Here is a 24,706-nt window from a genome sequence, read left to right as displayed (position 1 = left end):
TTTTGGGCAATGCGGCGGCAGGGGGTGGGAGTGTCTAGCTTAGTCCTGGGGATCCCCTCCCCAGAGCACTCCAGGACCATGGAGTTCAAGCCCAGGCCTCCTTTCCGCCCATTAAACCGGAGCACCTGTCCCTTGGAGCCCTCTTCCTGCCCCTCAGCCTTATTTTGTGTGATTCTGGAACCTTCAGGAGGAAGACCTCTCCCCCCAACACACAGACCCAAGAATGGGGCCCGTGTTTTCCCAGTGAGGTTTGATGAAGTCACCAGATGAGGAAAGTGGGGGTCAGGTGGTAATGCCACTTCTTCGGGTTCTTTTCGTTGTTCTTTGCCCTCAGAGGTAAGGCCCTTTGCTCTGCAAAGTGGGATAGCGCTCGTACTGACATTCCACGTGGGGCACCGGATTGGATTGGGTCCCTCCCCCACTCTCCGCCCCCCAAATTCAGGGTGCCATGTTTTGAGCGAGTGGCTCCCTGAACCCCAGCACCCCTTAATTCCTTCCTTTTTCTTTCCCACTACACTGTGCTGTCCGCTAGGAGCACTAGAAGAGGAGTCCTGTTCCCTAGCCTTGCGCTCTCAGCAAACAGCACAGGGTGCCTGCACATCGAGGGACTCAAGACACTGGTCCCTCAAAGAGGAAAATCCTCAAGACCCACTGGCTCCGGGGTATCCTGGGCCTCCAAATTACTCGTCCCTGTCTGCAGAGGAACCTCTGTGCAAGGACGGGCAGACGGCGCGGGTCCACAAAAGCAGGGGGTGGGGGGTAAAATGCAGCTCCCCCCTCCCGGAGGACAAGATGCTCCGAAGTGTCTATGTTCATCTCTCAGGGCCACCGCTCCTCGCGGGCACGTCCCCCGCGGGCCGCCGCGCCAGCCCAGAAACTCTTTTCCAGGAGCGAGTGTCCTCGGGTGACCTGTCTAGACGCGCCCGGGAAAGGCAACCGGCCACGCTCGCGCACCCCCGAGCCGAGCAGCCTGCAGCGCGCAGGGCGCTGCGCAGACGGGCGGCGCGGCGGGGGCCGGGCGCGGCGGCGGCGGCGGCGGCGGCGGGGCTCGGGGCTGGCGGCGTGGCGCCCGCGCAGGCTCGGGCGGGGGCGGCGCCGGCGCGGGGTCCGCCGGCCGGCAGGGGGCGCGCGCGCCCCGGGACCCTCGCCGCCCGCCCCGCCGCGCGCTCGCTTGCCGCCGGGCCGAACATGTGTTTCTGTTTTGTGTTGTAGCATTTGTTCTGGAAGCTCGTATTTACATTTTAAGTGTATCTGGTGAGTGGGCTGGAGCCCTCGTCTGGGCCGGGGGAGAAAAGAGGAAAGGAAAAAAAAAAAGAGAGAAAGAAAGAAAGAAAAAAAAAAGCGCCCTCCGGTTCGTCTTTTAGTTGCTCCTCATCCTTTTTCTCTCCGGTTTCTCATCACTCCAACCAGGTAGGGGCTGGACATCAAAATCGACAGCGATCAGTTCGCGGGGGTCTGGGAAAGTCCCCCTACCGTTGTTGGTTTTTTTTCTTTTTAAGGAGAAAAGGCAAAAAAAAAACCCCTAGAGAAAGAAGAGGGGGTGGGGTGGGGGGACTGAATGAATAAAAAAAAGGGGAAGGAAGGCGGATCCACGTGGTTTAATCGGAGACAGACAGAGATCCCATTGTTCAAAATCAATAATAAAAAAAAAAGCAGCAGCAGACGGGGCGAAAGCGTAGGGACTCCCGGGGGGGAAGTCGCGGCGGAGCGGGGCGCCGAGCGGCCGGCGCGTTCCGGGAGGCACCGGGAGAGTTGGGCACGATTAAAGTTTTTATTTTCCGTGTGTGTCGGAGCAGGTGTTTTGGGGCTGGGGGCCGGCTTTATTCCCTCCCCCTCCTCTCCCCGGGGGATTCAGCTGGTTGGAGTCCGGGGTCCGAGCCTGCGGGCTGGGCGAGACGGAGGGCTCGGGCAGGACTTGTGGCGTGGGGGGGTGGGGGGAGGCGCGGAGAGCCCCGCATTTAACGGAGTGGGCTGGGGGCGGGGGGCGCAGGAACAAAAGCAGCAGGTGGGGCGGCCGGGGAAGGGGGGCGCGCCTGGACCGCCCCAGGAGTCAGGGGGGCTTTGGGGAAGTGTCCTGAAGCCTTCGCTCGTGGAAACCTGCGAGACCGGGAGGCCCTTTCCTCTCCCCTTCACTTTTATTTTGGCCGGGGGACCAGGCTGCAATCGTGATGCGGTGCAAGCGAGCCCTAAGTTGGGCATGGGCCGGGGCTCTCCATCGCTTTCTTTTTCACATTCCCCCCCCCACCTTCTCGCCCCTCCGGGTACTGCAGTCCGGGGTGCCGGGGGGGGGGCGTGGGGGGGAAGCCCTGGGCCCCTGTGCGGGATTCCCCGGCGGCGCGGAGCCGCGGGCCCGGGAGGGGCGCGATTTCCTTCCCGGCTCGCCCCCACTCCGCCCACCCCGCGGCCGCCGCTTCGGGGAGGGCAGGGGAGGAAGTGGAGGCCGGTGGCTCGGCGGCGCTCCCCTCCCCCCGCGCAGTTTATAACCCGTCCATTGTGCGCCGCGGCCCCGTGTCTCCTCCAGCGCGACCATGCCCAGGAAGAAGGCGGCGGCGGCGGCGGCCTGGGAGGAGCCGAGCTCGGGCAACGGCACGGCCCGCGCGGGGCCCAGGAAGCGCGGCGGCCCGGCGGGCAGGAAGCGCGAGCGGCCCGAGCGCTGCAGCAGCAGCAGCGGCGGCGGCAGCAGCGGCGACGAGGACGGCCTGGAGCTCGACGGGGCTCCCGGCGCGGGCAAGCGGGCGGCGCGGCCGGCGGCGGCCAAGGCCGGCGCGGCCGTCATCATCACCGAGCCCGAGCACACCAAGGAGCGCGTCGTGAGTGCGGGGCGCGGGGTCCCGGGAGGGGGGGGCGGGGGAGGGGGCGCGCGGGCGGGGAGGGGGGGTGTCCTGCGCGCGGGCGCGGGGCGCGCGCAGGCCGCGGGGATGATTCAGCCCCGCCGCCGCCGCACAACAAAAGGGCGCGGGGGCGGGCGCGGGCCGGCGGGGGGCGCGCGGGGCGCGGGGTGCGGGGTGCGGGCCGCGGCCTAGCCCGGCCCAGCCCGCCCGCGCGGCCGTTGGCGGTTGGGGCGCGCGCGCCCCGGGGCCCCCCGCGGGGGAGGGGCGGCCCGAGCGGAGCAGCCCGAGGCCCGCGCCAGGGGGTCATGGCCCCGCCCCCGGCGCCGCGCGCCCCTCCCTCGCTCCCCGCCCCGGGAGGGGACACTTTGCCCAAGTTGTGTCGGGCCGGCCCGGGGCGCGGGCGCGGGGCCCTGCGCGCGTGGCGCCTGCCGCCCGCTGGTGCGCTCGTGCGTCCGTCCGTTGGTCCGTCCGTCCGTCGGCCGGGCGGCGGGGCGGGGCGGGGGCGGCGGGCCCCGCGGGGCGCGGCGGCGGCGGCAGCGGCGGCGGCGCCGGGGCTTTGAGGTTCCCGCCGCCTCGGCTCGGGCGCCCCGGGGGGGCGGGGCCTGGCGGCCGCCGCGCATGCCCCCTCCGAGCCTGCGCCGTCTCGCGCCCCGCGGGGGCGGGGGCGGGGGCGGGCGGCCGCGGGGCGCATGCTCCGCACGTCCCCCTCCCCCCCACCCCACCGTCCCTCCTCCCCCCGCTCCCCGAGGTCGGGAAGCCCCCGCCTCCCCCGCACCCCCAGGTGCTGGGGCTTTGTTCGCCGCGTGTGGTCCGGGAGGGCGCGCTGAAGCGTGCACGCGCGCTGGGGGGTGGGGTGGCGTGGCCCCCGGTGGGCTGTGCAACGCAGGCTGCCCCCCTCCCCCGGGCCCGACCGGGGAGAAGCATCCCTGTCCCTGCGGGAGCCGCGGTGGAGGTGGGGGGCAGTTTCTCTATCTCCTGCCCCGCACCTGCAGCCGCGCCGGCCCCCCAGACCCCTGCCCTGCCCTGCCCTGGCCCGGCCCGGCCCGCGTGGCTCCCCCGGTGTGAGCGGCCGGGACCGCTCTGGACTTGGGTCCCGTTCTTGGTGACCCTGACCGAGGATGTCCGGTCGCGGAGAGGTCCTGCTTTCTCCCCGAAGCCCGTGGCCGACTTTTGCGAGTCAGCGTGTCCCATTACCCCCGCATCCCTCTCCCTCCCTCCCCCCCCCCACCTCAGGCAGTGACTTAAGTGTCGTTTCTACATCCACTTTCTAGATGAGGAAACTGGGGCACAGAGTTGCTGGGCCTCCCCTGAGATCACGCAGGGCTGGATTTTCCTGATGTCATCCCCGCTGCCGCGGGCTGGCAGAGTCTCACGTGAGACTGTAGTGTGGGGCCCCCTGCCCAGGAGGGAGCAGGAGGCCTCCCTGGGGCAGAAGGGAACCAGGGGTGTGGACGTGGGAGTCCTGGAGATGCTGTCCTCTGGCAGATGGGCTCCTTGTGTCCACAGGACAAGGATGCTCAGAGGCTCTCCTGCCCACTTGCTTTCTCCAGGGAGTGCCCAGTGCGGGCCAGCGGCCTGTTAGAGCAAGTGGGTCTGTTGTTGAAAATGAATCTTTCTCCCATTGCTGAGTTTCACGGGAGAGAGGAGGGTGGGAACAGCCAGGGTCCCAGGACTGCACAGAGTTGTGAGATCGGAGGTCCGTGTGCGTGTGAGGCTGGGAAGCAGTTTCTGTGGGCTGGTGGCACAGCCCCCAAGGCACCCTACCTGCAGGAAGGCTCCCCTGCTTCCTCAACTTAAGGGGGTTGGTCGTTGGTTTGGGCTATACCCAGCTTTGCTCAGGGCTTATACTCCTGGCTGCTCAGGGAGTGCTGGGGGACCATTTGCAGGGGAACTGAACCAGGGTCGGTTCTTGCAGCGCAAGCATCTTACTGGCTGTACTACCTCTCCAACCCAAGTTAGTTTTTGTTGCATCTTTTGGGGTTGGGTCCGGGGCAGGACTGGGCCCACGCTGTCCTAGGTGGGCACATCCCCTGGTTGGTCTTCACCCTACTCTCTCTGGTCCATTGTCCCCACCTGGGATGTTCTGTATTGATCTGGAACGAGGCAGCCCTCAGTGGAGGCAGAGCTGTGGATTGTTGGGCTTAAGGACCATGAGCCCCATTTTCATGGGGGGGGGTTAAGAGGCCGTGTTTATATAAAACCCATATTTCAATCTCAGAAGGTACTCTTGCTGGGATGCAGGTTTCTAGAGTTATGGTCTGTGTTACTCACTGCGTGGGTTGGCTAAGTCTGAATCCCTGTGGACCTCCCAACTCTGTCCCGAGCCCACCCTGGTCCGAAGGGTAGAACATGGAGTGTTCGCGTCTTTCATGGCCTCGTCTTGTCTGTAGCATAGGGCTGCTGAGTGTTCACGGGCCCTGAGACAGTCTGTTCACTCTGAGAGCACCACGTACCTCCCGCTGAGAACCTGACTTCAAGTCTGTTGTACTTGGGGACCCACTGGAGAATTTGTTGTTGCGGTCGTTTCTGTGAATGCTCCTCCCTTCTCCTGCCGGTGGTCTTCTAAATGGATGTGTGTTGAAAGCTTCACCACGGGCGGGCTGATAGCACCTGGGCAGTGGTTCACAAGCCCCCATGGGCCACGAGCTCCGGGTTTCATGTCTCCGTGTGGAGAGGCAGCCAGTGAGATGGGTCTGCTCGTCCCAACTGGGCCACTCGGTGTTGGCTCTCCTGCCACGTGGCAGTGGCCAGTGTCGCAGACACTGCGTCCGTCCACGTCACTGGCAGCTGGGTGGACATTTTGGGCCGCTCAGCCTCGGCAGTCTGGCGGGGAGCCCTGCTGGAAGGAGTCCCCAGGCACCCGGCCTTCCCCCACCAGATGGGCCAAGCCCATCACAGAGATGGGCTGACATTGGAGGGGGGTTTGGAGGTCTGTTTCTGTGTGCTGTGTGAGGTTTTGTTTCCTAGAAGGTAGAGAGTGGCGTTAATCACCAGAGTCTGCCACCTCTGCCCAGTGTGTGAGCTGCCGAGGCCCTGACGTGAGCATCAGTCAGACTCCGTGCTGCTCGCTTTCCGGGGGTCAGACCTGGTCCCAGGAGGAGATCCCGCGCCCGGGGCTGCCCCCGCCTCGCTCCCCCGTAGAGCCGAGAGGGCTGGGTTGTGTTGGACTCCGTAGCTGCTGCTCCGTGGGCCCCTCGCCATAGTGGCTTGCCGGCTCCTGCCAAGGCTGGCGTCTCCCGGGCACAAAGGGAAGCCCGTTCCCGCGCATGGTCATGGCAGCGAGTCCTGGCAGTGGGGCCGGGGCCTGCAGCCAGCAGGGAGCAGCGCCGGGCAGCGGTGCTGTCGTGAGTGGGGATCTCCGTGCCGGGCGGTTTCCCTGTCTAGACGGCCAGGGCCGCACTTGGCGCTGGGCGCCCTTCTGGTGCAGGGGCGGGGGAGCGCGCGGCTGCCTCATTCCAGGGCCCATTCCGAGTGGCTGCTCCGACCCCCCCACCCCCCCACCCCCCTTCCCGCGCGTCCTGTGGAGCAAGCCCAGGGCTGCTCCTGGGGGGGACCTGGCAGAGGAGCCCCCGACGGCTGCCTGTCTCATTGCACAAAGGGGCGATAACCATCTGGGGGAAACTAGGCTCCCGCTCAAGTAAGCCGAGTCCGCGGGCACCGCTGCGTGCTGGCACTGCCTTCCTCTCCCCTCCCTCCCTCCCCTCCCCTCCCCTCCCGTCCAGGTCGCACGCTCAATAATTCAGACGCAGCCGAGCCCTCCTCCCTTCCGAGCTGTCTTCCCTTCCCCGGCTGACGGGGTGACGTGTTCAGAAGTGGCTGAGCAGGCGAGCAGGATGGGACCTGTCACCCTGGCCGCAGCTTTGGGTCACGCAAAGGTCCCAAACTGTTGGAACCGTCAGATGTGCTCATCTGAAAAACACAGGCGCCGTCGGAGGCTTCCCAGTGGGCCTTTCCTCATCTCCACCTTTCAAGAAGTCTGTGAACCCACAGAACTGCCCCCTGCAGTGACTGCCGTGGGGCAGTGTGGCGGAGGAGGGAAGCAGAAGGGGGGGGGCGACTGCCTGCCAGGCTCCCCCCACCCCACCCCGCCTCTCCCAGAGTGCACTTGGGCGTTCCCGACGCCGAGCAGAGGGCAGAGAGTGGAGTGACAAGAGGCCTCCCCGAGTGACACATTTCCGCAGATGGTCTGAGTGACCCTTGTGACGAGTGTTGTGTGTCCAGGAGGAGGATTGTAGTGCCTTGCCGGGGACCCACAGCCTCTCCCTCTCCCCCACTTAACACCCCACGGGACCCCACGGGGACACCCCCCCCCCCCCCCGGGTCTCTGGGCCAGCAGTGAGGATGAGCCCATCAAAGGAACACTGGGCCTGTAGGCCCCTTCGGGAGGCGAACGGCCACTTCCATGTCCTCCTTGGGTGGGATTGGCACTGGGGAGCATGTGGGCGGCACTGCAGGGTGTGTGGCTCGGGGTGGATGGAGGCCCCGCACGGGTGCCCCCCCCCCGGAAAGCCCGCGTGGCCCAGTGGGTGGCTTGCGGGTACCCGTACGGGGCAGGGTGCAGAATGCAGGGAAGGGTTGGTGCAGCCTTGTTCCTTGGGAGTTTAGCGAAAGCTGTTCAGAGAGGAATTGGAGGCTGTAGCCAAGCCTGGGCATAGCTGTTGGGCAGCCGTGGCAGGTTTGCGAGTCTGCACCGGGCAGTGGGCCGCGGAGCGCCCCCACCCAGCCCGTGCCCACTGTGCCCGCCCGCGGGGAGCCCGGGGATGAACCCTTCTGGGTTTTTGCTCTCTGAGACGGAGTTGGAAAGTCAGGAGCCGCCTTGCAAGCTAATGTCTCTCCCCTCTCTCCCTCTCTCTGTCTCCGTAGAAACTCGAAGGGTCTAAGTGCAAAGGGCAGCTTTTGATTTTTGGGGCAACCAACTGGGACTTGATTGGTCGCAAAGAAGTGCCTAAACAACAAGGTATGAGAAATGGTTTCTGAAAATACGAGCAGCTACGATTCATTGAGTGCTTCCTATGTTCTAGGTGTCCAGTGTATTCTGGAGCTCGTTCGCCAGGTGGGTATTCGCTGTAGGACCGATCAGAGAGACTTAGTGACGCACCTGAGGCCATACGGCCGCCGGAGTGGTGGCGCTGGATTTTGAGTCCTGGTCTGGTTGGGAGCTTCTCACCACATAGCTCTGCCTTTAGAGATCTATTTAAGGTCAAACAGAAATGTAAAAATAATCAGTAGCCTGAGATCAACATCGGCACCATTTTTTGGGTCTTCCTCTCACTGATTTTCATTAAGATGAGACTGGTCCTTGGCATCGGGAAGATGGCATGAGGGGCCGGGCCAGGTGTGCGCTTTGCCCGCCCGAGGCCCAGGTGCCCTGCCTCACACTGAGCCCGAGGAGTCTCCATCTCCACTGGGAGTCGGCCCGACACAGTACGCTCGCCTGGCCCTCAAAACAAAGCTGACCGCCAGGGTGTCCCCGACACCTGTTAGAAGGCAGACGTCGGACTGCCGGGCGTTGAGGAGAGCCCGCGCGTCCTTGCAAGCGGCCGCAGAGGTGCAGGAGCTGGTGCGACAGCGTGGACGGGCGCTGGGAACAGAGGGCCCGAGAAGGGGCTTGGCGCTCCCAGATGCTTTCCGGAAACCGCTCTTTGTCCTCAGGAGAGCATCGGCCCATCCCAGAGAGGGATGCTGGCCCTGCGCCACCGTTTATGGCTTCTTGATTTCACTTGGAGACCGTCCCAAAGTACTTTCCAGCATTGCTCAGAGAGCAAATATTTGCACGCTGACACTCCCCGGTGCCTCCAGACAGGCCTGGGAGATGCGCTCGCTCGGTGGCGCGGGGCCGGTGGAGTGAGCGTGGAGGGGGCCCAGCCCGAGCAGCCTGGCAGCCGGCCTCCCGGCACCCCGTCCCCGCGGGTGACCATGGCAGCCGCTGCCTGTCCCTGGCCTGGGCTGTAGCTTCTCAGAAAACTCTTGGGAAGAGTTGGATGGATTTTGCGTTGATTGGGGCCGCCTTGCAGTTTTTACCTCGGCCCATTTTCACCTTTGCCTGCCTGTCCTGTCTCCCTCTGAATGAAGGTGTGTATCTATCTATGTATTTTGAATTGTCAAAGTATTTAAAAGCACTCTCGGTCCCTCTGACGTATTGGCCAGTAGACAGGCATAAAAAGGGTCTGTTTGCTCATAGTTGGCCAGAACAGGGGCAGGACCTTTTCCCCTTCTGCCCTGGTTCTCTGCTCGCCTTGCCGTGGGCCTGCCTCCCCACGGGGCCTGGAGCAGGCTGGGTGCCCGCCCGTTGGCGTGACCACCGCAGTTCCTGCCCTGTCTGAGGAGGACCAGTCCTGGGGCTGAGGAGCGCCTGCAGCCTGGCTAGGCCTGCCTTGGGACTCTGCGGGAGGCCAGCAGATGTCCCCTCTGCTCTGCCCCCCAGGCCCCAGGGGTGGCTCCTGGGACTGGATGGCCTGGGGAGGGGCCATGGGCCCTCCACACCTGTCCTGCTGCTCTCTGCAGGGCCTTCATGCTAAGCAGGAGGTAACCTCGAGGGCAGTTGCTTTTGATTTGCTCCTTCCCCCAAGAGATTTGTTGCGTTTGCTAACACCTTTTAGTAGTGAGGGCTCAGGTGAGAAGCCAGGGTGTTGGCCTGTGGCATTCTGACTTGTACTGCTTAATGAGGCAGGATTTCCCTTCCCCTGACCTCCGGTCCCCTTAGTCACTGAAGGCTAGAGGACCAGGTGGCGCCCTCTTCTGGTGGACGCTGGCAACACGGGCACCATTGCATGTTGGCTAGTGCATGTTGGCTAGTTTGATAGGTGGTTTTTCCCGTGGAGCCAGGTAACACGGATGAGAAATCAGCCTTTTAGTCGCTTCCTGCATCAGGATCAATATGATGCAGTCAGTTCCACATTGTTTAGCATTTCGTTATTGCCACAGACCCAGAAGCCCTCACGTTCTATCCTTTGGAGCCCCACATTGAAAGTACAGAGCAGAAAAAAGTTGATTGTGCCTTCCCTGCTGGTGAAGGAGGCCGTTTCTTTTCTTCCCTCCGACCCTTGGCGCCAAGTGCTAAGTGCTGGGCATCTGGGGGCCCTGGGCGTGGGGTCAAGGCTGTGTAGAGTTCAGGGCAGGATTGTGTCATACGTCCTGGGAAAGAAGCGGCCAGGCCTGGGGGCTAAAATACGCACACTAGGAAAAGATGCAGGCCGAAGGCCAGAGACTGAGAAGGGTGGAGGCCAGTCGGGGAGAGGTGCCTCACGGTGCCTTATGGGGGAGGGGAGGACGGGGCCCTGCAGGAGGAGGCCAGGAAGGTAGACAGATGGGGAGCTGACCAGGCACCCACAGAGCGGGGAGGGGGACGTGCAGCGTACCTTGTGGCAGTGCTGGTGGAACTGGGGCCTGCCCGGGGGGAGATCACCGCAGCTGTGGCTCTGCCGGGGCGCCCCGGTCACTGGCAAGGGCTTTCGGGGTGCCCTTCCGCCCCGGCCCTCTCTGATTCTTTTGCATTCTGGTTCTCTTGCAGCTGCTTATCGCAATCTCGGTCAGAATCTGTGGGGGCCCCATCGATATGGGTGCCTGTCGGGGGTCCGGGTCCGGACGGTGGTGTCGGGTTCCTGTGCTGCCCACAGCCTCCTCATCACCACGGAGGGGAAGCTGTGGAGCTGGGGTAAGTAGGCGCCCCGCAGGGGGCTTCCCTCGTGGGCCCGGGCGGCCTGCTTCCTGCTGCGTTTTGTGCAACCCCTTCTGCCCGGCCCCTCACTGGAGAGCACACCCCTTCCAGGCTCCCGCCCTGCACAAGGGTTCCCCACGTGCGACCTGTCCGTCCTCTCCAGGGCACTGACCCAACTGTACGCTCAGGCTGTTTCTCCTCGTGCCCTCTGGAGGCTCTTGGACACCCCCAGCTGGGCAGAAATCCCTTTATTTCTGTCCCTTGGCTTGCCTGCGGGCCAGATGACTGCGTTTTCACTTTGGTCTGTTAGAACCATTTTTTTGTCATTTTCGTGAGCTGCTGTCCAAATAGATTAACATCTGTTGTCTTACTGCACTCTGCTGATTCTGTGATCTAGTTGAAGAAGACCAACAACTGTCTGGCCCGGTTCATACCTTAGAGTCTGGGAGACATGCTGTCAGGCCCGTGCTTTTTTGTTTTGTTAATTTTTTTGGCGACACCCAGAGATGCTCTGGGGTTACTCCTGGCTCTGCGCTCAGAAATTGCTCCTGGCGGTGCGCGGGGGACCATATGGGATGTCGGGGATGAAACCCAGGTCAGCTGCATGCAAGGCAAACACCCTGCCCGCTGGGCTATCGCTCCAGCCCCAGTGCCATGCTTTTTAGGCCTCCCCCCCACTCCCCCCATCCTCCTCGCTTCCCCTCACTTCCCCCAGGCCCCTCAACCCCTCTCCCCCTCCCTGGCTCAGCACACACTGGCAAAGTTCGTGGCTGACCTGTGTTCTTCTGGATAGCTGTGCTGGGTTTCACTTCCCTGGTGCGTCTGTGCAGGCTGTGGCCCTGCCTCTAGCTAGGCCCACAGTCCAGGTGTGGTGCTGTGGGGCAGGCATGGTCCCAGAGTGGGCTCCTGTCTGTGGCATTTGGGTGCAGCCAGCCTCGGCCATGAGCAGCCTGAGTGGTCCTTCCCGGCGGTCCACTGTGTTGAGCTGCCTCTTCCTGCCACATATCATGACTGCAGGGTCGGTCCTGCTGGCTCTGCCTGGCCCCTTTCTCCTGATGAAAGATGGAGAGTTGATCGCTGGGGGAGGGTGTAGCTCCTGCTCCAGTTACCCTAACAGTGCAGTCCTGTGAACCCTTCCCACTCCAGTCGCTCCAAATGCCCCGAGTACGTATTTGCTTGGTGGGCCCATGGGTCGCCTGAGTTTTGCTGGAACCCTCCTACCCTGCCTTGCCTTGAAAACCAGGAAAGAGGATGTGTGCATGTGTGTGTGTGTGTGTGTGTGTGTGTGTGTGTGTGTGTGTGTGTCCCACCCCATTCTACTCCCTGCTTCTGCTTTGGGGCCAGATATGGTGGCAGGGCCCACCGCAGGTACATGGGCTGGTGTCCCAGCACGTGTCCTTGGCCTGGTGCTGGGGGTCTTGGGAGGGCGGCCCCTGGGAGATGGGGGGGTCAGCGCTGTGCCATGAGCGTGCTTTATCTAGGGCAGTGACGACAGAGGCCACCTGGCCCCTAGTAGACGCCCAGAGCGCTGAGGTAATTAAGCTTGTATGAGGCAGGTGTTGAAAATGGTTCCTGTCTTAAAATACCTCCCAGAGTGAAGGGCGTGAGGGGGCTGTTGTCTGGCAGGTGCCCTGAAGCGAGAGTGGCGAGCCTCGGGACTCCTGCTGGTGTGTGGCAGCCGGGCCGGGCTGGGCCGGGCCGGACCAGTGGCCTGCTGCTGGCAGGGGCTCGTGGTGGCCCTGCCTGCAAGGACCGAGGAGCCTCCACGCGGCTCTTCCCCTGTGGGGCCCTGGAGCCGTGTCCCACACTCTGCCGTTCTTCACCGCCAGGCCGCAACGAGAAGGGGCAGCTGGGACATGGGGACACCAAGAGAGTCGAGGCTCCCAAACTCATCGAGGGCCTCAGCCACGAGGTGATCGTGTCTGCGGCATGTGGGCGGAACCACACTCTGGCGTTGACAGGTGAGCAGCTGCTGGGTCCTTCTGAGCGGGGCAGAGGGTGGGCCTGGGGGGCCCCCTGCAGAACGGTGACTCAGGCAGCCCGTGGTGCTGGGGCTCAGCCTCAGCGTCGTGTGCACCCGCATCCGTGCTGCCGTGGGGTCCCGTCCCCAGCCGACGGATGTTGCGCTCAGCAGTGCTCAGGAATTAAGTCCTGGAGCAACTCCAAGCCTCTGAGTGTCTCTCTCCCTCGGTCCCCATGGGAACCGGGCCCAAGGCAGGCTTACTGCTCTGCTGTGACCCGGCTTTGCTCCCGGGGGGTCCACCGCCCCGTCTGTGGTCAGGGCTGTCACGTGTATTTTACCTGGTGGGGAAACTGGGCTTCTTGCTTCCGGACATGGGATCGTAGATCTACCCAGGACCTGAGTGTGACTCCCTCTGTTGTGACATCACACTTTCCTTCCAGAAACGGGCTCCGTTTTTGCATTCGGAGAGAACAAGATGGGCCAGCTGGGCCTGGGCAACCAGACTGACGCTGTCCCCAGCCCCGCACAGGTACCGTACGGCTCCCCTCTTCTCTCTGCGTTGGTGTTGGATTCCTCTGTTGTTTGACTTCATCAAATCCTTGTAAAAACAGGGCTGAGATGCTCTGAGTGGAACCAGTTTGATACTACTTAGAGTTGGAGAATGCCCTGAAAAGCGTGTTTTTCTTTGAACAAAAACATTTCTTAGAGAGGTCCTGTTTTAAAACTCTCCTGGTCTGAAGTAAGAAACGGTGCGGATGTAAGGATGTGTCTTTACCGCAAATTCTGTGAGTTGACTTGTGGAGTTGCTGGCCAGGTCCTCAGACGCAGCACACTTAGTCCTGAGTTAATGTTATTTGCGCGTCCTAATGATTTAAGGTGAACTTGAAGGGGTGGTGGGGTTTGTCCCTACAAGGGGAGGGAACTGCAAGTGTGAGGCCGATTGGGACCTGAGTCATTTAGGTGACCAAGGGAGGGACTTGGATTGCAGGGGCCAAGCTCCAAGCTTCTGGCGGGTGAAACGGTTTGAATTGCCCCCCTTTGCTCTGCGAGGAATGTAATGTGTTCAGAGTGACTGTTTCCTGTGCTCATGCGTCCTCCAGGCCTTTCACTGACCCCTGCTGGGCTACCCTGCCTACTGCCACCCTTCTCTTTTCCCAGTCCCTGAACGGTGGCCCGTTCTCTGAGAGCTGCTTCCAGCTTTCCTGTTTGATTACTCAGGACCGTCACTGCCTTGCTGAAACTCCCCAGTCTTGAAGGACGTTATTTCTTGCTCACACCTTCAATTAAGACCAATTAAGCATCTCAACAGTAGTAAAGAGAAGATAGAATTCTCATTCCCCCGCTTGGCAAGACTGCTTATGGAAGCGTTTATTTCAAAGCCGGGGCTGACAGCCCTGGTGATTCACAGGAGATCGTGAGTGCTGGTGCCTTTCTCCTGTCCTGCTGTCCTGCCCTCCTGCCCAGGCCAGCCAGTTGGTTCTGTGTTCCCTGGGGACCGGGATGTGCAGGACTAGGCAGTGACGCCACTTTGACCTGTCTGAGCTCAGCACTCAGCACCTTACAGGGTTGTGGGGAGTGTCCTGAGACGTGTGTTCATGCAGGGCCTGCACTCCACCTCGGAACGGCCGCGTCCACTGAGTTTCCACCATTACCCACAAATTGTTTCCATACCAACCTGCTGCAGAGAGCTAGACTCGTGAAATGATCATCTGAATAAGAAAAAAAGAAAGAAAAGAAAAAAGTTCTGAAGTTCTTCATCTTTCCTTTACAGATAATGTACAACGGCCAGCCAATTACCAAAGTGGCCTGTGGGGCTGAATTCAGTATGATAATGGACTGCAAAGGAAACCTGTACTCCTTTGGGTGCCCTGAATATGGTCAGCTGGGTATGGAAGTCTTTCTAAAAGCTCTCTTCTTAACAGTATATTTAGCGCTGGAACTCGGTGTGTGTGGTGGGAGGGAGGTGGGCTGCACATACATCAGAAATGTGGGTCATTGATCTGATAATAGCCTGGATCCATTAAGTGGCTCTCGCAGGGTGGGACTGACCCGTCGTAACTCAGCGGGCTGAGGCTGAGGACCAGCCTTCCAGCCTTCAACGGAGTCAGGGCTCCAGGCTCACGAGATTGCTTTTCCCGGTGTGGCACCCTTCACGTCGGAGGGTTCGCAGTCGGGAGGAACAGGACCACCTCTCTCCTGCATTGGAGGTCAGTCGTCCTGGGAAGTGAGACGTTGACCCGAGTGGAAGTTGATTCTGAGCCACCCGGCCTGGGCTGCTGGGGACCTGTCGGAGCAGGGAGGGCCCCGGGTTTTCACCCCCCGAAACGCACTTCCCGAGAGCCCGTGGAGAGCAGAGGCAGACCCGGGGAGCCGGTGCTCAGCCTTCACTGACGCGGCCTCCATTTTCTTTTCCTGCGTGACATCAAAGTGGTTTTCTTCCCCGGGCTCCTTCCCAGCCCGCGGCCCCTGGCAGAGTAGGAGGTGAGGAGTGGGTGCCCTCTGCTGGCTCCTCCGCCGCACGCCACTCCGGATCCCGCGGCCCCCGCATCTGGGCGTCAGGCCCCGTCATTAGGAGCCGGCAGATGGAGGCGGTATAAATAGAACCAGGGGCAGCTCGCTGGCCTCAGACTGGAGGGAACAGTGACTCGAGGAAACTAAATATACCTCCAGTCAGAAGTGAATAGGAAAGAACAGCCCCTTACGCATATCCACTGCATGTTGCCAGGGAGTTGCCGGAGACTGTTGGAGAAACCGTTTCCATGGCCACAGGCCTGGTGCCGGCTCTGTCCCCACCCCGGGGCCCAGCAGCGGAAGTGCGTGTCTGGTCTGCTTCTGGAAACGTGTCGTTTCCCTGCTGTCGCCGGCTGCCCCAGAGCTGCACGCCAGCAGTTTGGGACAGCACATTGATTTTCCTTCAGGGAAGAGGTAAACGTCCTAGGTGCCTGTAATAATAACAACAACTAGAGCCCCGAGTAGTTACTGTGTATACCAGTGGCAACGGTAGTGATGGTTAGCACTGAGTCCGTGCATACTGTACACCCCCCAGCACCACTACTCAGCATCCCATTTTCTTACTTGATACGCGTTTGAAGGGACGGCGAGAAGTCTTGACTTTTCTCTGTTGAGGCAGGTATTCTTAACTTGACGTTTCGCTTTAACACTTGTTCTCAGGGGACCACGTTTCCCGGCTAGAGTGCATGCTTTGCATGCTGGAGCCCTGGTCAGTTCCTGGTATGGTACGGTCACCAGGACACCAGTGGGAAATGACCCCCAAGCACCGAAGCCAGAGTAGCCCCTGGGTAGTGCTTGGTGTGGCCCAAAAACCAAAACAGTAGAATTAAGAGCTTTTCTCCAGTGTCATTGTGCAAATCCAGGGAGCCCCTGGTTAGCTTGGGAGCAGAAATGTGATCGTGGGGAAGGTTTCGTGGGCGCCCAGGTGCCTTGCTCTTTCTCATGGTGCATTTGCTGGTCTGGCACGAGACAAGCAGGTGCCACTGAACTCTTGAATGGTGTTAGGTCATAGTAACACACGGAAATGCAGGGACTGTTTGAATTGAGGCCATTCTCGGCCTACTCAGTGGTTTCTTAGACACCACGGACCTCCCCACACACCACATTCACCAGTAGATCGTTCCTCTGAGTCAGTAATTTACTTGGTTGGTGACCTAGAGTGAGAAATAAGTTCTCTGAAGAGAGAGGCACACGTGACAGATTTTCACACTGTTCTTTTTAGTAACCGGCATGCCACTGGGTGCCTTTTCCGGTGGGGCTTCGGCTCTGGGGCCGCGTCAGGGGCTGAGCTCAGGGGCTGCTGCTGGCTTTGTGCCGGGTCAGAGCGGAGCTAGGTGGGCACTGCTGTGGCCGGCAGGTCTCGGGGTGGCCTGAGGCTCTGGGACCACAGAGACCATGACCGTGGTGGCTTCAAGCTGAGGCCACCACTGACCGCTGGCTCCCTGGCCGCCGCAGGACACAATTCGGACGGGAAGTTCATTGCCCGGGCGCAGAGAATCGAGTACGACTGTGAGCTGGTGCCTCGGCGTGTGGCCATCTTCATCGAGAAGACCAAGGATGGACAGATCCTTCCAGTCCCAAATGTGGTCGTTCGGGATGTGGCCTGTGGTGCCAACCACACGGTAAGCTCGAACCTCACATTAGTGGAGAAGGGGCTGTGCCAGAGCCCAGCGGCCTTGGTTCTGCCGGGACCTGGGCTCGGGGCCGAGACTCCCTGCTCTTGGGGGGTACCGCTTAGGCCGCCACAGGGCACGGTTCATGTTGACCGCGTCCTCCAGGATGTCCACGGAGGTAGCTGGGCAGACAGGCAGCCTGGATTGGGGTCATGGTAAGTATCTTGCTGCTTCTGCCTTTTGCCTAACCCCGGGCATCTTTCCAGGTTGATAAACAGTATCCCATACCAAGGACGCTGAGTAATTTTTAATCATTTTGGTGGTTTCCTTAAAGGTCACTTTAGATAAATAGCAACAGCTTTTTGGTATGTGTGTCTTTTATCCCTTGGTTGCCTTCTTGGAATGGTTTTGCCTAAGAGAGCCGGCCTATAAGTCTGTCACCGTTGGTTTTCTTCTCGCGTGATGTATGTGGCTGCCGGCCCAGCCCTGTCCGAGTCTCCTCCCCTGATGGGTAGGCTCGCCGTGGCTGCCGCGGGCCGGGTGGCGTCCTTCTGGGGCCCCTGTGCACAGGGCCGTCAGGGCTTACAGGGACTCTCAGATCACGTTGCTATTGGGGTCATGTGAGTCCCGCATCAGACAGGTCCTGAGGAGAACCTGAGTCAGGCTTCACCCGCCTGAGATGTTCCTGGTGAATGTGGAGCTTGGTCTCCTGTGTACCTGGGGGAGAGTGAAGGTCTAAACCCAGGGCAGGTGGGCCGCTTCTCGGCCCCCTCTGTAGGTGCCACCTTATACTAGAAAATGCAGTGCCTGCCTCACTCTGTGACGATACATCTTACTTGCTGGTTTGTATTTTTCTTTTTCAGTGCTGAATTTATTCCCAGGCCCGTGTTGGTGTCTTTATTTTCATCTGGGTTATCTTTTTGCTCTTGGACTGGGGACATCTGAGCTCTGGGCAGCCTCTGGGTCTTGGTTGACCTAGGTGTTTTCCTTCACCAGAACGCCTCCCTCTGCACCTGAGGGAGAGGGTGTGTGACGCCTGTTGAAGCATGTGCTGGAGACGGTCAACCCTGTGGGGGCCACTGGCCCTGTGCCAGCACCACCGCCCAGCCTGGGTCTGCTGCTTCCTGCCTAGTCAGTGTGAGGACCAGCGGCAGCTGGGGGTCTGTCCTGAAGGGTATTTTGCACGGGCAGCCCTTTGCTGGTGGGGGCAGTTTCATGCATTATTTTATTATTTATTATTATTATTATTATTTATTATTGTATTTATTTATTATTTATTTTATTTAATTTTTATTTATTCTTTAATTTTTCCATTTATTTATTTATTTTGTTTGTTTTTTTGTTTTTTGGGCCTCACCCAGCGATACTCGGGGATTACTCCTGGCTCTTCACTCAGGAATTACTCCTGAAGGTGCTAGGGGACCATATGGGATGCCGGGGATTGAACCTGGCTCGGCTGCGGGGAAGGCAAGCACCCTACACATTGTGCTATTGTCATGCATATTATTTAAAGAACCTTTTTTTACCTTTTTTTTTTTTAATTGAGTTGCTGGGATTTCCAGTACTGTTATCAGACTTTCATGCACACGTGATTCTAGTATCCCCTTTACCACCAGTCTCCCCTCCCCCAGGTCCCAATGGCCCCTCTGGCCAACCCCCTCGTAAGCTCAGCACTGACAATTGGTGTTTCCTTACTTTGCTGCTTTTGTAAAATTTCACACATGGGAGAAATTTTCCTCATTGTGCATGTAGGGGAACACCTACACATACACATAGAGCTTACCTCTGGAAATCCTAGAAAATTGTAAATCAATGATCAGTTGATAAAGTAAATGTTTTTTGAGAACTTTATATATATACACACACGTGCGTATACATACATCTAAAGGATAATTGTGGATAATTTTGTGCTGACATTTTAAAATTTATCAAAGTTGGTAAAACCTACAACTTAAAATTTATTAAGAGAAATTTGAATTGGCCTATAAAAGTGTGTTTTGTCCCAAATTTTGGATTTGTACTAGAAAATATTATAATACTGCGTAAGTGTTTGCATCAATAAGTAAAGGCTTGTAATAAAAATCGGGGTGTAAAAACAAAAAACACCTGATCAGATAAAAACCAGAATATCAAACATTTAAATGAAAAACTAATTTGTTATTGAGAAGTATAAAATCTATTTTTCTTTTTTTTCTTTCTTTTTGGGCGATGCACAGGAGCACCCCCTGATGGTGCTTGGGGGACCATATGGGATGCTGGGAATCGAACCTGGGTCGGCCGTGTGCAAGGCAAACGCCCTACCCGCTGTGCTATCACACCAGCCCTCTAAAAACTTTTTGTAAACTAGAAATCCAATTTTTGTAATCTAGCAGAGGACAGCCATAAGTGCCTGAGAGCCATACAAGGTTTTTTGGACCATGCATAGCAGTGCTCAGGAAGCACTCTTGGTGGGCTTGGGGACCATACAGAATGTCAGGGATTGTACCTGGGTTCGCCGCATACAAGGCAAGCACCCTCCTTACCTGCCCTGAGTGCCACGGTGAGCGCCTTGTAAATGTGTTCTTAAAGGAAAATGGGCATTTGACTCTCCTAGTTTGCGGGTTTTTTGGGGGGGAGGGGGGGAGGTCACACTTGATGGCGCTCGGGGTTTATTTCTGGTTCTGTGCTCATTGATGACTTCTGACAGTGCTTGGGGGGACCATATGAGGTGCTAGGTAATCTAGCAGGTTCTAGTATATGAACCCAGGTAGCTACAAGCAAGGCAAGCGCCCCACCTGCTGTGCTATCCCTTTGCGTCCTCCCCCATGCCTTTTTTCTCTCTTGGAAGATTGCGGATGGGCCACCTGCGGCAGTGCTCAGGGCTTACTCCTGGTTGTGCATTTTGGCATCATTCCAGGGCTCAGGGGGCCATATGTGGTGCCAGGGATCCAGCCTGATTCCGCCCTCTCAGCCCTCAACCCTGTACTAGTTCTCCAGCCCCTGGTAGGTTTTTCTGCTGGGTCACGTGAACAGTGCTCACCTCTTGATGCCTACCAGAAGAACAGTCTGACGGCTCGGGGCCCTGGTCCCCCTCCCTCTGGCCCAGGTGCCGTCCGCGTTGGCACCGGGGTCCAGAACTGCAATGGCCAGGTTGGGCCCCTGCACTGCGGGCCTGTGACCTTGTCCTGTGTCTCTCCCTGCAGCTGGTTCTGGACTCACAGAAGCGCGTCTTCTCCTGGGGCTTCGGTGGCTACGGCCGCCTGGGCCACGCCGAGCAGAAGGACGAGATGGTTCCTCGCCTGGTGAAGCTCTTTGACTTCCCGGGGCGCGGGGCGTCCCAGATCTATGCCGGCTACACCTGCTCGTTCGCTGTCAGTGAAGTGGGTGAGTGAACCCCGCCCCCCCCGGCCCTGCCAGAGAAGCCTGCGGAATGTGCTGGGGTGGTGCCCTCCCTGGCCTCTTCTGGTTGGCGTCCCAGACTACCACTCTCGGCCCGTGGTGCCAATGTGCTTCTCTTTCTCCAGGGGGTCTGTTTTTCTGGGGGGCTACCAATACGTCCCGTGAGTCTACTATGTACCCGAAGGCCGTGCAGGACCTCTGTGGCTGGAGAATCCGGAGCCTGGCTTGCGGGTACGTGGCTGGGCCCCTGGCTCTCTCTTGGACCCCCCTGCGTTGTCCCCTGGCCCCAGCAGAAATGAATGTCCTGCGGTTTACTCTGAGGACCCCACTTAGACACTCTAGTGTTGCGTGTGGGTTTGGGGGTGAAGGCAGCTAGGCTACCTGGAGGATCTCAGGGTGCCTGTCTGGGGGGCACACCCAGAAGGGCTCATGGGCCATGCGGTGCCGGACATCAGAGCCCGGGGCCTTGTGCGTACTAGGGTTGTGCTCTGCCCCCTGAGCCACAGGCCGGCCATCTTGCACTCTTGGTGAGAGTCTGATGGCATTGCCCAGGGTGCGGGCGGGTGGGCTGTGTGGCTTTCCTATGCTCGGCTGGCCGCACCTGAGTGAGTGTGTCAGGATGGCCCTGGCTTGATTTTTAAGGCCAGGAGGTGGTGCCATACTCTTGGGAGGCCACGTGGAGGGGAGGCCCTCGCAGGGAGGGGAACGTGGACACAGCTAGGAGCCGTGGGACTCTGGCGACAGTCTCTGCCTCCCTCCACAGGAAGAGCAGCATCATCGTGGCCGCCGATGAGAGCACCATCAGCTGGGGCCCGTCGCCCACCTTCGGGGAGCTGGTACGTCTGGCCAGGGATGGAGCCCACCTGGCCCGCCAGAGCCTTGGCCCTTGGGAAGCTGCCCCAGAGGCCCACTTTGTATTCAGTACCCCCATGTGCGGGTCAGCATTTAGGGTGCCGCTGTGCCCCTCCAGTGATTGGACGTAGGGGCACGGGTGCTCCCGATGGCGGGAGCTGTGGCTCTGTGGGTGCCCGTCAGCTCTGGCTACTCTCCTTGGCCTGGGCCTTATAGCTCAGTGGATGGTCCTGGGGCCCATCTGCTGTGCCTGCCTGGGGTCTGGATGGAGAGCAGGCCTGGAGGGGGGACTCGGTGCTGAAACCATCTCCACACCTGGTGGGTGGCCTCCGAGGGGCCCTCTTGGGATCCCTGTCTGTATGAGAGCTGGCCCTGCCCGGCGTTTGGGGGCCATGCCTAGATCCTCTTGCTCTCTCGGGCCTGGAGAGGCAGTGTCTGCACGTTGGTAGTGAGGGCTCTTTGTGCCCTGGGACCTGATGGGACTCCCAGAAGATGTGGGTTGTCACCCCCAGGCCACAGCTGAGCCTCTTTGTCAGTCTCTTTGTGGGTCTGAGGCGGAGCTAAGCTGCAGTTGGCTCAGCTTTGCGGGGAAGCGTTGCTCCCCGCTCCCTGCTGTGGTGTCCATGAGCGGTGGGTTTGCCCCGGGGTGGTGGGAGTTGGCCTTCCCCTGTCTGGGTTTCAGGGCCCCCCATTCCTCTTGTCTCCTGCCTGCCTCCTCAGGGATACGGAGATCATAAGCCCAAGTCTTCCACTGCGGCCCAAGAGGTGAAGACCCTGGATGGCGTCTTCACAGAGCAGGTGAGCGGGGCTCCAGGGAGCGCGACCCGCGCACTGCCACCTCCTCAGGCGGCGTCCCCACTGCTGGTGGGTCACAGAAGGGGGCAGGAGCTGTCCGCCACTGCTGGGCTCAGACATGGGCCTTGTGCGTGCCAGATGCGCCAGATGCTGCCACCGGCCCGGTCTCCTCGCAGAGGGGCAGACTCACCCCTGCTGCTCCGACCCCCAAGAGGCCAGCCGAGGGGCGCACCCTCCAGGGGGCGAAGTGGGGGTTCTGGGCCTGGAGGGACTGCGAGCAGGGAGCCCTGTGCGGTGGCCAGGACGTGCATTCAGGGGCCCCGGGGATGCTGGGGCGCTCGGGGTCCTCCCACACAGCGCTGCCTTTACTCCCCAGGTCGCCATGGGCTACTCACACTCCTTGGTGATCGCGAGAGACGAGAGTGAGACCGAGAAAGAGAAGATCAAGAAACTGCCAGAGTATAACCCCCGAACCCTCTAATGCTCCCGGAGGCTCATCCCGCCCCGCACCTGCGGCAGCTGTCATTCCCACGGAGACTCGTCCCACTCCGCACCTGCTGGAGACTCGTCCCACCGCACACCTGCGGCAGCTGTCATTCCCGCGGAGACTCGTCCCACCCCACACCTGCACTCGCTGCCGTCCCGCGTGCTCTGGGACGGAAGTCAAAGGAGAGATTTAAAAAAGCAATGGTTGACCGAAGGTGCATTTTTTTTGTTAGACTCCCTGAGGTTCCGTTTTGTAAGTGATTCAACGTCAACTACCTTTTCTGTATGCTTTCCAAAGTGGTTTTTTTTTTTTTCCGCCGCCCTCAACGTTTAATTAAAATATTTGCTCAGAGTTGACTTACCATTCCTACAAAAGAGGCAAAAACTTTGAGCAATCTAGCTTTTTTCCTTTTTTTTTTCTCTTTCTTTTTTAAAAGTTTTTCTCCCTCCCGGGACCCCCATACACTTCTCAACACACCCCTTTCCGGTTGTAATTAGCATCGTGATCCGAATGGGTGCCTGGGAGAGCAGCCACCGTTTACTCAGAAACAGATGTCCCCTACGGGAACCGGCAGCGTCTAAGCAAAGACCGTCCCCATCCTGAATCACGCCCGCCTGCTTTGGAAGCATCTGGGCCCTCCTTTCCTGCTTTCTCTTGTGACCGGCCCAGGCCAGCCTTTGTTCTTTTTCCCCTTGGCTGCTTGCAAGCCCTACTGCCTTTTGGCTGCAACATTAATAGAATCTGCCGTCCCTGGGGCTCTGGGGTCTGTGTTTAGCCATTTATATATCTACTTTAGCTGTAAAAGAAGTCCAAATGAAATCAGGTGATTGCAGAACTTCCAGTGGGGACTTGGGGGCAGGAGGAAGGGGTGGGGTCACACAGACCTGGGGACGTTGGATCTGGTTCCAGAGGGGCTCCAAGCCCGCTCCGGTGAGCCAGGGCCATCTCGCCAGCACTCGCCATTAGAGATTGATCAGCCAGCAGCAAAAAGCGTAATCTAGAGTCCTTGCAGAGAAGGGACCAGCCCTTGACGTGCCGCCTTTCACGGCCTCGAGCTCCCCTGTCTGTCCCCCACCGGCTGGGTCCTGCTGGACCAGCCCGCTCTGCCCCAAGATTCGGCGTCTGTTCTGCGCCCAGCTTCCTAGTCACGCACGCTTGGCTGTGGTACCAAATAGTCGGGATCACTGAAGACGTCCCCCTTCCCCACGTGTCAGCGCAGACACGGTGACTGCCGCCCCGGCCCTCTGCCCAAGCGCGTCACCAGTTTGCACTGCTCTGCGTGAGTTACGAGGTGCCTTTCCCGGAACCCTCCTCTCACTGGGACCCGAGAGGGTCAGCTCTGGCTGGGGCTCTTGGTTTCGAGAGGGTCTGGACTGGTTTGGGTGCTTTAAAATAGATTTTTTAGTTCAGTGGTGCTTTGGGGTGGGGAGAGGGGTTTAGAACTCCAGGGTGAGACTTGGGTGGATGGGAAAGTTGAATATTGGTCTTTTTAAAAAAAAAATTCTTTTTTGCTTTGCTATTGTTACCGCTCGTCATTGTCTTGATGTTAAAATGCCAAAAATGATCTAATTGTTGCTCCTCCCCCGACTTGTCCCGTCACTCCGCAGGGCGGTTCTGCCTTGTCAGGGCACCTACCCTTCTCTGGCCGGGTCAGTCCCAAGGTCTGAGGGGGCAACTGTCACGCCTCTTTCCAAGATTCAGTCTGATTTCATGCTCATTTCTACTGTTCAGTCAATAGTCCAGGGGAAAAACTTCTGCAACTTGAGAGCTTCTGCTAAACTAACCTGATTTGTCCAAATCACCCCCAAACCACCATCTGACTCCAAGCTTGTGTGTGTGGGACCCCCGTTTCCCTGGACGAGTCTCTCCTGGAGACGGGGCTCATGCACACGCTTCTGGTGCCCGTGTTGCCGTTGCCCAGAGCCAAGGAACTGTTTCTAGGCTCCCCACTTTGGCAGGAGCTGCCCTCAGACATAGGCTGGGGGCTCCAGTCTGCAGTGGACTCCTCGGAAAGCCGCCACCAGCCAATTGCAGATGCTCCCCGCCAGGGCCTGGAGCGGGAGAGGAGCAGGTCCCTCGCAGACGGCAGGATGGGGTCCTGCTGTCCCCGTCACTCCTTTTCCCCAAAGGATTTGAATGAACTGCCCATAGGGGAGACTTGAGGACAAGGAGTGGGCGGGTGAGGGACAAGCACTGGGCAGGGTGCTGGCCCTTGGAAGCGTCTGCCAAGTCTTCCAGCGCAGGAGGGAGAAAGTGGACACAGGAGGAAGGTGGACGGAGGCTTAGCGCGAAGGGGAACCAGGAGGGGATTTGGTCGAAGGTGCCTGGTTTAGTGCTGTAATTGTCTTTTTTTTTATATATATATTTCTTGGAGTAAGCATTTTAAATAAACGACATCATTGTTTACTCTGTTTTGGCTTTTGCGATTCTTTGTAAGAGAGAAAACCCTCTGCGTGTCCCTCCTGCTGGCTGTCTGGGCACCCATGCTCACCCATGGGCTCCCGAGAGCAGTGTGTGGACTGAGCCATGGGGAACCAGCCACTGTTGTCTCTTAGGAGTGTGACCATGGTGGAGTTTCCACACAGCCCCTGCCCACACCATGGACTCCATGCCCCCTCA

General features: G+C 59.5%; 1 protein-coding gene across 1 annotated transcript; it reads left to right on the top strand.

Moving 5' to 3' along the window:
- The first annotated feature begins 1,169 nt into the window (after nt 1-1,169).
- RCC2 (regulator of chromosome condensation 2) lies at nt 1,170-24,498 on the top strand. The gene is made up of 13 exons (XM_056122576.1): nt 1,170-1,410; nt 2,522-2,810; nt 7,695-7,788; nt 10,342-10,485; nt 12,318-12,449; nt 12,892-12,980; nt 14,223-14,337; nt 16,418-16,584; nt 19,758-19,938; nt 20,079-20,184; nt 20,717-20,789; nt 21,526-21,603; nt 21,977-24,498. Exons 2-13 carry the CDS (start codon nt 2,529-2,531, stop codon nt 22,079-22,081), a joined length of 1,566 nt encoding a protein of 521 aa, XP_055978551.1. The 5' UTR covers nt 1,170-1,410; nt 2,522-2,528; the 3' UTR covers nt 22,082-24,498.
- The last annotated feature ends 208 nt before the right edge of the window (nt 24,499-24,706 follow it).

This window comes from Sorex fumeus, unplaced genomic scaffold (assembly GCF_029834395.1).
Source record: "Sorex fumeus unplaced genomic scaffold, SorFum_2.1 ptg000047l, whole genome shotgun sequence".
NCBI lineage: Eukaryota > Metazoa > Chordata > Mammalia > Eulipotyphla > Soricidae > Sorex > Sorex fumeus.
The sequence above is the reverse complement of the archived record's forward strand: the minus strand, read 5'-3'. Positions and strand labels throughout refer to the sequence as shown.

What these genes read in the sequence shown, in the direction of transcription:
- RCC2 (XM_056122576.1), top strand. Translation starts at nt 2,529, where the DNA reads ATGCCCAGGAAGAAGGCGGCGGCGGCGGCGGCCTGGGAGGAGCCGAGC. An exon ending in GGGGAAGCTGTGGAGCTGGG is followed by an intron (nt 10,486 to 12,317) that starts GTAAGTAGGCGC and finishes CTTCACCGCCAG; the next exon opens with GCCGCAACGAGAAGGGGCAG. An exon ending in CCTGTGGTGCCAACCACACG is followed by an intron (nt 16,585 to 19,757) that starts GTAAGCTCGAAC and finishes CTCTCCCTGCAG; the next exon opens with CTGGTTCTGGACTCACAGAA.